Here is a 13,702-nt window from a genome sequence, read left to right on the forward strand (position 1 = left end):
GGCCCACAAAAGGGGAGGAGACTATTTTAAAATACACTCGGTCTTTCAAAAAATTGGATTCAGAAGTCAGAACTGATTCGTGGCTAATGACATTACTGGACCAGTGGCAGAATTCTTGGATATGACTGAAGCACCCCAAAATACTCCTAAAAACAGAAGCATTTTAGGAGAGCTTACCTAGAGAATAGGTATCCAGAGAAGGGAGCAAATCCCTCCTTCTTAGTGTCTTCCCTCTTGGCTGGGTTCTGCATAGCCCTGACCTGTTTTCCAGCTCCGAGTGTGGCAGCTTCTTGTAGCTACTGCTCTAACCTAGGCTGTGAACATTTTATCGCTGATAAAATGCTTAAGATTGTTCATCATATTTGTTTCTCGTGTGTTACCTTTGTCTAAAGACTTTCCTTCCAGGCAGGTTTCTTCGGATCCAGTTGTGAATAGATTGTGTGGTTTCCCATCACTTCCGGGGAACACACCCACTGCTGTCAGCCTCAGCCACCCAGAGAAGGACCTAAAACCCTGCCATAGCCATCACCAATAATCAGTCTTTCAAATATCGGGAAAGAATAGAAAAGCAGAAAAATAACATAATCCAGGAGAGAAAATTCAGAAATGAGTTTGTCAAAACGTAAAAAACAATCCTGTTTTCTCTGTGATCAGCCAGCTCTCTTAAAGGATTGTCTGGATTCTCCATTAAGAGAGTTCAGTGATCTATACCAATAAGATGAATTTATAAGTTCCAGCCCAAATGCTAAAGAGTTTGAGGTGGGAGAATTAACACGGCTTAGAAAAGATTTAAATTGAATCTGTGGTAAAAAGTTAAGCAGCTATTAAACAATTAATGGAAATTACACATTGTTGTGACTAGCAGATACAGCAGTGTCTTTTCAGAAGCTATTAATAAATATACAATGTATATATATTTATATTAAAATATATATTAAAAATTATACAAAGAGCCAGCCAGATGCTTCTAGAAGCTATTTAAATGAACAATAGTTACATTTATTTTAGAAGACTAAAATAAAGAGAAATTGTTTTTTCTGACTTCATAGATTATATGAATAAACCGAAGGAAATTACAAATTCTCGGGGCTATGAAAGTTAACTACTTGTAAGTCTTTTCTCTCCTGCTATGTTCTGTACACACTTCCAGTATGACCCGCAACAATCCTAGAAGAATCTGAAATCACAAAGTAGAGACACTTGATGGAGTAGAGGGAAGGAGTTGCAGGTAAAAGGGAAAGTACGGCTGACAAAAATGAGGCAGATAGAGATTTGTCCCACGCATTGGCTCGTGCAAGTACTCCTTCGCGTCTAATCCCTGGACGTTTCATAGACACCTAAAAACATTTGATGGCGTAAAACTCTCCCTCACCAGGACTTTTGTTCATGTGTTTATGACACAGCCATCATTAATGCCAAAATCGAAGGTGACAGAAGTAGTTCTAGGGAAGCTTAAAGTGAGACAATCCCTCTTCCCTGGAATTTAGAAGCAGTTCTCCTCAGAGCTTGTTATTAGAACTTCATCCAAAGACTCCTCAGTTATATTAAATCACAGCCTGTATCCGAAAGATACCAAAACACCTGAAACACTAGTGTATGTTTACCCCTAAAGAGAAAGTGAGGAATAAAAGATTGCTAAAGGATAGTAGGAGGTGGCTGTGTTAAAAAGGAATTCATAGAACAATGTATTAGCTGCCTCCGAAACAGCAGTACAGTTGACCTTTGAACAACACAGGGGCAGGGCTGCTGACACCGCCCCCCCCCACCCCGCCCCCGAGACACACACACACACACACACACACACACACACACACACACACACACACACAAATCTGCATATAACTTTGACTCCTGCCCAAAACTTAACTACTAATAGCCTACTGTTGACGAGAAGCCTTACTTCACATAAGCAATCAACACATATTTTTTATATGTCATATATATTGTACTTTTCATAAATTACTAATTTTTAAAATTCTTTTTTTATAATAGGAAATTTTATTTCAATATTTATCTTTAACACTATTGTAGTGGTTTTTAAAAACATGGGTGTAAATTTTTTTTCATTTAAATCCAGGTTTGTTAACATATAGTGTAATAATTTCAGGAATAGAATTCAGTGATTCATCACTTACGTATAGCATCCAAGTAAGCTGGAGAAGAAAAACCTGATTAAGAAAATTATACAGGAGAGGACATACTTTTCCAGTACTGTACTGTATTTATAAAAAAAGAATCCATATGTAAGTAGAACCGTGCGGTTCAAACCCATGTTGTTCAAAGGCCAGCTGTAATTTAATTTTTTCCAAATTTTTACTTAAATTCTAGTTAGTTAACATATAATGTAATTTTAGTTTCAGGAGTAAAATTCAGTGATTCATCATTTACATATAACACCCAGTGCTCATAGTAACAAGAAGGGTCACCTGTAATTTAGATGTCCATTGCCAGTGTAATTGTGAAAGAATTCATATTTTACTACCATAGATAATTGTTAATAAATCCAAATGATAATCTTTATAATTAAACTTATACTTTTTTTAAAGGAAGAAGCTAACTTCCTTACTATTTAGCCACAGAACAATAAACACTTATATTTAGAAATATTAATATGACCCAAAGTTATATTTGTAAGGTATTAAATTCATGTCTCATATCAATAAGCTAACATTTAGAACAGATAAGTAAGCACATAAAGGAAATGCAAACATCACAAAAGACCACAAACTCCTGTCCTTGCTAAAAATAAACCTTGATAATAGAAACCAATTTAACTTAAATTACCTTAATGAAATTATTTGAAATGAACTTATAATATTCACTAGAAACAACTCTTTGAAAAATGGATTGTCTGTTTTTGGTGTTGTAGTTTGAGGAAGTCCGTAAAATTGATGTCTGTTATCCAAATCTATAGGGACAAGAGAAAGTTTCACATTAATATATTATAAAATAAAAGTATTACTGGTCTCAAACTGATGTGTACTTGGACTTTGCCCTGATATGTAACTCCTAAAGAAAAATATTTCAGCTTCGTGACCACTGTGAGGTACAGTTCCTCGTCTGTAAAGTTCTGTGATTTTGTTTTGACTTCACTCTTCTCCCCTCCTGAGACCGTCTCCTGTGAATGTTTCCTTGCACACGTGGTGCTGTCAGGACTGGGGGCACACGTGCGTGATGTAGGTGAATCTCATTGCTAGACTAGTAGAAGTTCAAGTAATTCAGATCCCAGCTAACGTTGAAACAAGCACCGTTGTCAAAGAAAGTACTTATCTCTTGTTCTTAAGACCTGAACTTGAAGAGAAATGCTGCACACAAGTATTATCATTCTTTCTGTGGTGATTGTGAGGAAAAGCAGCTATCCAATAGAGAATGTTTTGAAATACTTTATATCCTAAACACACCAAAAAATAGTGTCAAAAACTCACAGCGAAATAAAATGATACCGTATAGTGAGCATCACTGTTTCATCTGCTCAACAAAATTACCAAACCATGTAAAAGTCACTTATACCATTTGATTCAGCCTCATGTTTGCTTATGTTTTTCATATCAAGTAGAGAAAAAGTGTTATCCCTAAAATACATTTGCAGTAGAGGGAAATCTGGAAAAAGTCTTAGATCTTTTTTTTTTTTAATTTTTTCAATGTTTTATTTATTTTTGAGACAGAGACAGAGCATGAGCAGGGGAGGGGCAGAGAGAGAGGGAGACACAGAATCCGAAGCAGGCTCCAGGCCCTGAGCTGTCAGCACAGAGCCCGACATCGGGCCCGAACTCACAAACCGTGAGATCATGACCTGAGCCGAAGTCGGATGCTTAACCAACTGCGCCACCCAGGTGCCCAAAAGTCTTAGCTCTTTAAAAAGAGATTTGTAGAGACAGGGACGTGTTCATAGAAAACTATTTAATGAAACAGCTGGTTACATTTTCTTAGAAAAAAAATTACAGAAAAGAAAAAGAAATGTGTTATGTGTAATGAATGTTAAATCTGTAGGTAATTTCTGTTTTTTTTTCTTTTTTCCACATTTTTATATTTGCTCAATTTTTTGATGAGCATATTTTATTTTGAGTGCAAAACAATGAAATATTAACTTTTTATATTACAAGAAAGGTGATAAGTTGGTTTTCTTGCCAGATCTGGAGGAGCTCAAGGGCAACAGCCAATGAAGCAGATTCCTTGAGTTTCCCATCTCACTCTCTCTTGAAGAGATCTGCAAATACTCCAACTTGATGACATCTTTCCTGACTGTGATATTGGTGCATATATCATGAAGTTGGAGTAGAGCTGATGTCATGGGAAAGGAGAAAAAAACTCATCATGAGTTTTGGTCTTGAAGAAATTTCCTCAACCATTAAGTCACTAGTTTGAAAGGCTTGAAGTTGCCCCTACAATATATTGACTGATATTAATTACGTTTATTTATTACAAAATTTATTTTATGAGAATTACTAAACACCAGAAGTAATGACCTGTTTTCCCCCATAGATTGAGAGAACTGTCACCGCAGAATATGAGCTGGAATATCTACTACTTGAAGGACACTGCTTCGATACAGTGACAGAACAGCCTCCTCGGGGTCTGCAGTTCACACTAGGCACAAAAAGTAAACCTGTTGTGGTTGATACAATAGTGATGGCCAATCTCGTAAGTATTATCAGTACTTAATCGATTGTATGTAATTACATGTTTGGGGGAAATCCTCGAAGTTTTCCTGATAACAAGATGAAATAGATTTTATCCTGCTATTGCTGAAAAGCTCCCAGAAAACAAAATTGATCCTTAAATAAGGTAATTAAGTAAAACAAAAATGAAGGGAATCATACTTTCAGGATGTATTATTCAGGCTATTGCAAAATCTCCTTTTTGTAATTCATTTATAGAATTCATCCACTCCAGTTTAGTAAACACTTTCCTGAATGATTCATGTATAATCTTTTTTGAACAATTGGAGACTTTTAGTCCTATAACTGTGATCATATTTTTCTCATCCTAAAAGGGATATTTTCAATTAAAAGCAAATCCAGGTGCTTGGATACTGAAATTACGCCAAGGAAAATCTGAAGATATTTACCAAATCGTTGGGTGAGTTCTATAAACCACTTTAAAATTTTTGTGTAAATAAGGTTTTAATGTCTTGGATAAGAAGTGAGAGGGTGATTTATTTTTCCTCTACAAAAATTTAAAATATATTTATATTTAGGATTCCCAGGAAAATAAGTATGTGTCCATTTTTTAAAAAAAAAAAATTATGCTTCTTGACATGTAGTGAATCCTTTCATTTTGCAGCAAATGGCTTTTACTGAGATACTGTGTTCTTCCAAATCTCATTGAGAATGTAAATTATTTGAATGCTCCCCTTTTTCCCTGCATTAATTCTTTCCCAGTGAAGTCCATGTCCTCTGACTGCTTGCTTAGCTTGTTCCTTTCATTGAAGCTGCTGACTGTCCTTGTGTATCCAGTGACTTTTAGTTGCCTAGCATTACTTAAAGATCGAATAGTGCAGTGGTGAACATCCCAACTACCTGGGCTTTTTGGGTCTAGGATAATCGTTGTACCCTCCTCAAAGGATGAGTGTATGGATCAAATGAGTTAACATCTCTAAAGTGCTTGCGATAATACCTGAAATAGGGTAAGAGTCTTCCTCGCTACTACCTCTGCTATCTGGTCGGATGGAGGGAGTTTGCTTTAGATCTCGTGTGGGTCTAGCTGCAGTGTGTGCGACCTGGCTCTACCTGCTCTTGATGGACAGTGGGTCCAGTGGCTAAAGTTGCTGGTGTCCATGAGCAACATTTATGACTGGAAACTCTTGAAAATTCTAAGAAATTTGACATTACTAGCACAAAAATTGGAACCCTTTCTTTTTCCTGGTGGTAACTGTCGGGGATGGCTGTGCCTTCTACTTGGGTTTAGCCACCTCAGCTGGAGAATTGGGAGAAAAAGGGAGTCAGAGGCATGTGTCAACATATTCCTGTAACCATTCAGATTTCCATTTCAGGAAAATGTTCAGGTGTGTGTTCTAAATCTGACTTAACTCAAAGTATCTACTAATTTGACATCTGGTTGCCTTCCCTCATTGATGAAATTCAGCTTTGTTGCTTTATTGTAAATGTTTTTAACAGCATTTTTCTGTACATAGAATGATACCAAAAAAATTACTGGTCATAGCTATCATACTTGATTTGTTCATGCAATGTCAAAAATTGGACAATGAAATACATTATAATATAAAACACATTCAGGTCATGCAGGTGAGCATAATAGACATCTTCAGTTTTATGGGTTTAATACTTCAAATTTTGCTATTTGAAAATAGCTGGTGGAGGGGCGCCTGGGTGGCGCAGTCGGTTAAGCGTCCAACTTCAGCCAGGTCACGATCTTGCGGTCCGTGAGTTCGAGCCCCGCGTCAGGCTCTGGGCTGATGGCTCAGAGCCTGGAGCCTGTTTCCGATTCTGTGTCTCCCTGTCTCTCTGCCCCTCCCCCGTTCATGCTCTGTCTCTCTCTGTCCCAAAAATAAATAAATGTTGAAAAAAAAAATTAAAAAAAAAAAAAAGAAAATAGCTGGTGGATATTGAAAAGTTGTTGGTGTAGAATTCCTTCGATTATGATATATAACAACTTATTTTAAAGTCTCAAAAACACTTCATATTTTAATTATCATTGCAATATACCAAAAACACCTGAAAGATTTGACTTTAGCGGTAATCTTGGTATACTATGGCAAAGATCAGCAATAATTTGAGCTTGCTCAGTGATTAGGCAATATGGAATTTAGTGAGTTACTTTTGGACAGTTTTAATTTGTGTCAAGTTAAAATTGGATAATTTTGAAAATTGTGTATTATAGCATATCTTAATTGACTATAGAAACAGCAAATATACATATACACAGTGATGTTATACTTGTGTTTATTGCAAAATGAATTTATTCTGTTATTTATACCATCATAATTACATGTCTCTTCTTGAGTTGATGATAGACATTTACAGGTTTTTCTGCTTTTAGGCATGAAGGAACTGACTCGCAACCAGACCTGGGAGATGTCATTGTTGTGATAAACAGCTTCAAGAGCAAAATACTGGAAGTGCAAGTGTGTGGGGCAGAAGCTCTTCATGGGTTTTGTTCTTAGACTAAGAATTCTCTTTTTTGTCCTTAATTGATTATTTTCAAACTCATTTTATAATTTTACTACCTAAAATGTCATACTGGAACTGTGGCATGAAAGGAAGAAAAGAGTTAAGTTCATGAAAGAAAGGCAGAGAGCTTGAAGGTAGAAGAGAAGGAAAGACTTTTTTAAGTTAGGATGGGTCTGTCATATCTGTTGTATCCATAGCCAGATAGTGTTACAAATTAGGCTCTAGAGTTGAGATCAAGAGCACAGATTGAAAAGTTAGCCCTGAAAGAAAAAGTGATGTTTCTTTCATTTACAAAAAAAAAGATAGAAAAATAGTTTTTAATGATGGCAAATTTATTTCTTTGGACCAATTTACCTACTTAAAACTAGTAAAGATGTCGGATAAGTGTTTTTGAAACATCTTAAAAGCAATGAGGAGCTGACAGTACCAAAATAATAAGAAAAACAAGGAAATACAAAACCAAAATTATAGGGAAAATAGGAGCCTAGTGAAGTAAGCACAGAAGCTTCTCTTGTCCTGAGAACAGCTGTCCATCCTGGTACACCTGAACTATCATTTTGATTTAATTTGCAGGGTGATGGGGACAGAAAGTAAAATCCTGGACCCATATAAAGTGGGTAATCTGTTAGAAGACCCTCTCTACAATAAGCTGGCTATAGCTTCAGGGTAAGGATGAACCCTAGTAAATTATTCCACACAGTCTTTTAACCCAAATTTGTATCATGCAAGTGGTCCAGGGAACCCTGAGCCTTGGATTTGCACTAAACTAGTTCCAGATTAATGAGGTTGTACAGACATTTGGAAGAAACACGTATATATCCCTAGAATAAGATTACTATCTCCAAATGCATAGAGAAAACCAACAGAAACAAACACAGAAACCAGGCACATAAACACTTCCTGTATTAGAATTATTGACACAGACTCTGAAACAACTGTGCTTACAGAGTTTAAAGAAATGAAAGACAAACTTGAAAACAGTTGCAGGGACCAAAAAACTATTAAAAAGTGTGTATCTGATTTTTTTTTAAGTAGAACTTTTAAAACTGATACAATAACCAAAATTAAGAATTCGGTGGATAACTTTTACATGTCTAAAGAGAGAATTAGTGAGCTGAAAGGCCAGAAAATATTCCAAATGTAACAGAGACATTTAAAAAGAGTATAGTACAGCAGAGAGCATAAAAGACATAGAGAATAGAGTGAGAAATTTGAGAGACCAGGATTGCGGTGAACCTGACTCTGCCATTCACTAGCTGTGTGACCTTGGACAGATTGCTTAGCCTCTTTGTTTCATTTTCCTCATCTATAAATTGGGGGTAATAATACCTTACGTGTTTGTTATAAGGATAAGATAGTTCGGTTTGTAAAGTGCTTTATGAGTATTGAATAATTAACATCATTTTAAATGGAGTTCCAGACAATGATGAAAGAATAAGGTAAGTGTAACATTGTGTGTCAACTATACTCACATTAAAAAAGGAAAAAAGTATAATATTTGAAGCATTAATGGCTGAGAATTTTCATGAACTGATGGCTGTTACCAATTTGCATATTCAGAAAGTCCAGTGATTACCTAGCAAGACAATTCACACCTATGATAAAACTGCAGAAAACAAAGAGAAATCTTGAGAGAAACCAGAGGAAAAAGGAAAAATTACCTTCAAAGAGCTATAGATAGTCTGACCGTTGATTTCTCAGCAGTAAAAATGAAAGCCAAAAGATACTGGAATGGTATTTAAAAGCACTCAGTGAAAAAAAGAATGCCAAGCTAGAATAATTTACCCTAAAAATATATCTTTCAAGAGGAAACATAAAACAAGGTATTTTCGGACAAATGGAAAAAACTGAATTTGCCACCAGCACTCTCACACTAAAGAAAGTTCTAAAAGAGGTACTTCGGGGGCACCTGGGTGGCGCAGTCGGTTAAGCGTCGGACTTCAGCCAGGTCACGATCTCGCGGTCCGTGAGTTCGAGCCCCGCGTCGGGCTCTGGGCTGATGGCTCAGAGCCTGTTTCCGATTCTGTGTCTCCCTCTCTCTCTGCCCCTCCCCAGCTCATGCTCTGTCTCTCTCTGTCCCAAAAATAAATAAACGTTGAAAAAAAAATTTTTTTTAAATAAATAAATAAAATAAAAGAGGTACTTCAGGCAGAAAAAAAAAAAATACCTCTAGTGGGACATTTGAGTTTTAAAAGATTAAAGAGAGAAGAAAATGGTAAATTATGTGGATAATTCTATGAACAGTGAATATATAAAACAAAAGTAATGTCTTAGAAGGATTTTTTTAAATATACAGAATTTAAAAATAACAATCGCATTTAAGCCATAAGATAAATAGGGTTGTTTTCAATAACATGTAAAATTCTTATATTGATCAGAGCAAGGGTAATGATTACTTTTAGACTTTCAGGCAAATATGAGTTTAATTTCTAAGATAACCACTAAAAGAATAGAAACAAGGCATAATGTCATAATAAAAAGGAAAAATGGAATGAAATAATATAAACAGACTAAGAAAGGAGAATAAATAAAGCAGAATATATGGGATATGGAGGAGGCACAAAATAATAAGTTAGAATTTAACCCAATTACATTAAATGTAAATAGACTAAATGTTTTAATTAAAAGACAAAGGTTGTGATATTGGATTTTTTAAAATTACAACTACATGTCGTTTGTGGAAAGTACACCTCATACCTAAGAATACAACTTTAGGATGAAGATGAAAATAAAATACAAGAGTGGCAAAAGTATTCTAGGCCAATACTAAGCTAAAGAAAATTGGCATAGCTCTACTAATACCAGAGATATAGGACAACAAGACAAATAACCTTACTAAGATAAAGTCATTTTACATATATAAGGCAGGAATAGAATTAGAGAAATTTACAGTTCTCTATCATGCTGGGATTATTTTTAATGCCCATCTCTCAGTACCTGATACAATAAACTGACCAAAATATCAAGAGATAGAGATTTGAACAGATTATAAATTTTGACCTAAACACATATAGAACACAACACCCAGTAACACCAAGTGAATAATCCTTCAAATACACATAAAATGTTATAAAAATTAACTTTGCATTTAGTTGAAAAGCAAGTTTCAACAAATTTCAGAAGAAGGAAATTGTACAGGGTGTATCCTCCATCTACAGTGCAGTAGAGCAGAAATTAATTTCCAAAGATAACTAGAAAATACAATGTGGTTGTAATTTCTAAGATCCAATAACAGCAGGCTACCAAACCTCACACCTTACATATTGCCTAGATTCTAAACTACTGTATCACCAAATTTTACCTTGCATCCCATATCATAACCTATTCCTTATCACCTCTGCTTTTTATCCTGTGATCAGTTATACATGTTGCTCACATTCATCTTTGATTCTCTTCCTCCTGTATTGACCTTGATTTTCTTTCTCAATAGTAACACAGTCTCTTCTTTAATACATTTCTTTCTGGTCATTTCAGAAGAAAAACCCCACAAAACCCAGACCAGCTACTTAAGATACTAACTCAACCAAGCCCTATAGGACCAGCATTCCAGGAAGTTTTATGCTAGCCCTGCAAACAAGAAAGAAAGACCATTTCTACCAGGCTGGGGGACGAGAGGACAGTTCCATCTTTGAGCTATTTTTGACCATTGAAAAGCCGCTTAGGTTTTCTTGAGCTGAATTTTTGCACTCTGCCTATCGGTTCTAATTTGACTTCTTGGTCTATAGTACAGAGCAGGTTGAACTCTTTCACCATAGCCATCAAATCTTTGAGGTAATAATCATGCCCTACCTGAATCAGACCACCCACCTCGGTCCTTCTGTTGTTTTTTTAATAACACCGTTTTATCTCCTCACCATCCATCTCAGAATAATATCAAAAGACAGAAAAGGGACAGCAGAAAAGATAAACAATGTTAAGGATCAGCCCATGAATTCCACAGCCCATGAATAGGAATTCCATAGAGAAAGAATAGACAATGGAGGAGGGGGACGATCCACTGGCTCGCTTGCTCCGTGGAGCACGCAACTCCTGATCTAGGGGTTGTAAGTTTCAGCTCCATGTTGGATGTAGAGATTCCTTAAAAATCTTAAAAAAAAAAAAAAAGGGAGGGTATTTCACAGAGAAGGAGAGGGAATAATGTTCATAAGGGTCCATAAATTACCGTGAGTGAAAGATGGCCCACATGAGACCCTAATAACTATCAGGGAGAAAAGGCAGGTCAGAGTCATAGAATGACACTAACCCTAGCGTCAGACTTTTCATTTTCAAAATGAATGTTACCAGACAGCAAAACAAAGCCTTTAGTATTTTGAGGAAAATTATTTTGAAGCTAGGATTCTTTAACCAAATTCTTAAAGACAAAGTTATTTTCTGAAGAGTGAAGGTTTAGAAAAATTTTTCACACCCCTTGAAGATGTTTGCCAGTCCAATGAAGATGAAGACCAAGAAAGAGGAAGATAGGTACATCAAGAAATGGTGAAATTAATCTGAAAAACAATGCAAAGAAATCCTTGAACGAAATAGGCAGTTAATTACTGAGCTCTGGGAAAAACATTTCCAAGAAAACAGGAATTCCAGGCAATGAACATGAATAATAAACTGGGAAATATTAGGTATGTGGTAAGGAAGAAATAGATCTCACTACAAGGAGAAATAAATGCGATAAAATTCCAAGAAAAAATGTTTATGTGTTGGTGGGATGTAAGAAAACAGAATCCATTTGAAATATCCAGAGTCTCCCATGAGTGGCACGATGGTCAGGTTACTATAACTGCACCGAGGAAATACAGCTTCAGTGGCCTTGCAGACTCTGCAGTGAATAATAATTACATCTTCACAATAAGCACTATTTGCTGATCTTCAAGTTGTAAAATAAACGTAGCAAAATGCAGTAGATATGATTACGTTTACCAGCGTAAATGTAGGTAGTACCTATCCTTATACGATGCTAAAGTAAAAGTTCAGCTAATGTAAGGTGGGAGGCGGAGGGAAAAGGTAGAAATACCATTAGTATTCTTATCTTACATGCGAGAGAAACCTGAGATTGTTGGAACAAAAAATAGACATTTAAGTATTATTTGAAGCTACAAAGATACTCAGTAGAAGAGCTAATGGTAATGATACTACTCCCAAAACTTCCAGACAAAGAGAGGCAGACCAATAGAAGGGAGCTGCTTGTCTGTCGTCCCAAAGAATGAAAAATACCTAAACCCTGTGGTTGCAGATATGCTGGTAGATAAAGCCTGAAGTTGAAAAATCAGTAAATACAAGTATAAGCACATTATTTAACAGAATGGAGGTAACCACCAAAAGAGCTAACAATGAGATTGAACTGATAATTGAAACCAGATTGTGTCTGTAATGTACTAAGATCTTCCCTGGCTCCGTCACTGCAACTGTCTTAGATTTACAGGGGTCACCTTGCACTTTCGAACTTTCTAAGCACGTTGCATAATACTTAAAGCTGCACAATTCTAAGATTTTTCTTTACCGTGCTATCTAGGTGCAAAAAAAGCCAGACAAAATTAAGGAAGATCTCCTAACCGATAAAGATGAGAAGAAAAAAGGAATGTGGGATTCTATTAAAAGGTAATTACCAGTGAATATTTTAACATATAATGATAGATCCATCAGGAGTCTAGTATGTGGAAGGCCTGCAGATGGTAAACATCTAAGTAAAGCAGATCCACTCTTCATGTGGGGTGAGATCAATACACAAGTGTTGATAAAACGGGATAGGAAACGAGCTATAAGACAGCTGAAAATCAAGTGCCCTGCGAACCACAGGAGAAGAAGACTTTATCTAGTTAGGAGGAACCTCAGGAAATACTTCTTGGCTAAGATGTGCTCTAAAAGATGGACAAGACTTCAGAAGTTGGAGATAGAGAGAAGGTACCTGGTTATATGAAGTCAAAGAGATTAAACAGAAAATAGCCCAGCTTAGCTAGAACACTGGGGCATTGAATATAATAGGGAATCTATAAATTAGGTCAAGGCCTAATCAAACAGGAATCGATGTTAATAATATTAATAAATATTAATCAAAACAGGAATATATTGGCTCACATGTAGAGAGTCCAGGAGTAGAGCTGGCTTTGGGCATTCGGGTGACGTGACCTAGGAACTCTTTTTCCATGTCTTAGTTCTATTCTCTATGCCTCCCTCATTTTCAGAGAAACTTTTACAAGGAAAAGTTTGCCATCTTTCCATATAGTGCCAGCAAAAGTTCCAGGGCTGACTCATGAGTCCAGTTGTTAGCCATTTGTCCCAAACTGAACTGGTTCCTGTGACTCTAACCACACTTGGGTCGCATGCCCACCTCTAGAACGAGTGGGCAGGCCTATCGTAGACTCACAGAATGCAACTGGAGGAGGAATGCTTCCCCCAGAAAAATACCAGGCGATTGTTACTAGAAACGTAAAGGACATTAGATGGGCAAAAACAAAAGCGTCTGCTGTAGATCCACATTGTAGAGAACTTTGAAAGCCAGTTTTAGAAATCTGAGCTTCATTTGATTTATGAGAGAGAACCACTGAGAGATTATTGTCTCCCAGAGATAATTTCTATCAGTT

The 13,702-nt window shown here is 36.3% G+C and overlaps 1 protein-coding gene and 1 long non-coding RNA gene across 2 annotated transcripts in view; both read left to right on the forward strand.

Moving 5' to 3' along the window:
• UGGT2 (UDP-glucose glycoprotein glucosyltransferase 2) overlaps nucleotides 1-13,702 on the forward strand; it is a 204,828-nt gene that overhangs the window by 167,817 nt on the left and 23,309 nt on the right. Inside the window, exons 28-31 of the mRNA XM_040487223.1 lie at nucleotides 4,483-4,641; nucleotides 4,994-5,079; nucleotides 7,000-7,084; nucleotides 12,634-12,719. Coding sequence (XP_040343157.1) covers nucleotides 4,483-4,641; nucleotides 4,994-5,079; nucleotides 7,000-7,084; nucleotides 12,634-12,719 — 416 coding nt within the window. The remainder of the gene's footprint in view (nucleotides 1-4,482; nucleotides 4,642-4,993; nucleotides 5,080-6,999; nucleotides 7,085-12,633; nucleotides 12,720-13,702) is intronic.
• Nucleotides 7,803-11,265, forward strand: LOC121037788 (uncharacterized). The gene is made up of 2 exons (XR_005793978.1): nucleotides 7,803-9,024; nucleotides 9,270-11,265. It is a non-coding gene; the product is annotated as an uncharacterized LOC121037788 (long non-coding RNA).

The sequence above is a fragment of the Herpailurus yagouaroundi genome, unplaced genomic scaffold (assembly GCF_014898765.1).
Source record: "Herpailurus yagouaroundi ecotype Mexico unplaced genomic scaffold, PumYag 164, whole genome shotgun sequence".
NCBI classification, from domain to species: Eukaryota; Metazoa; Chordata; class Mammalia; order Carnivora; family Felidae; genus Herpailurus; species Herpailurus yagouaroundi.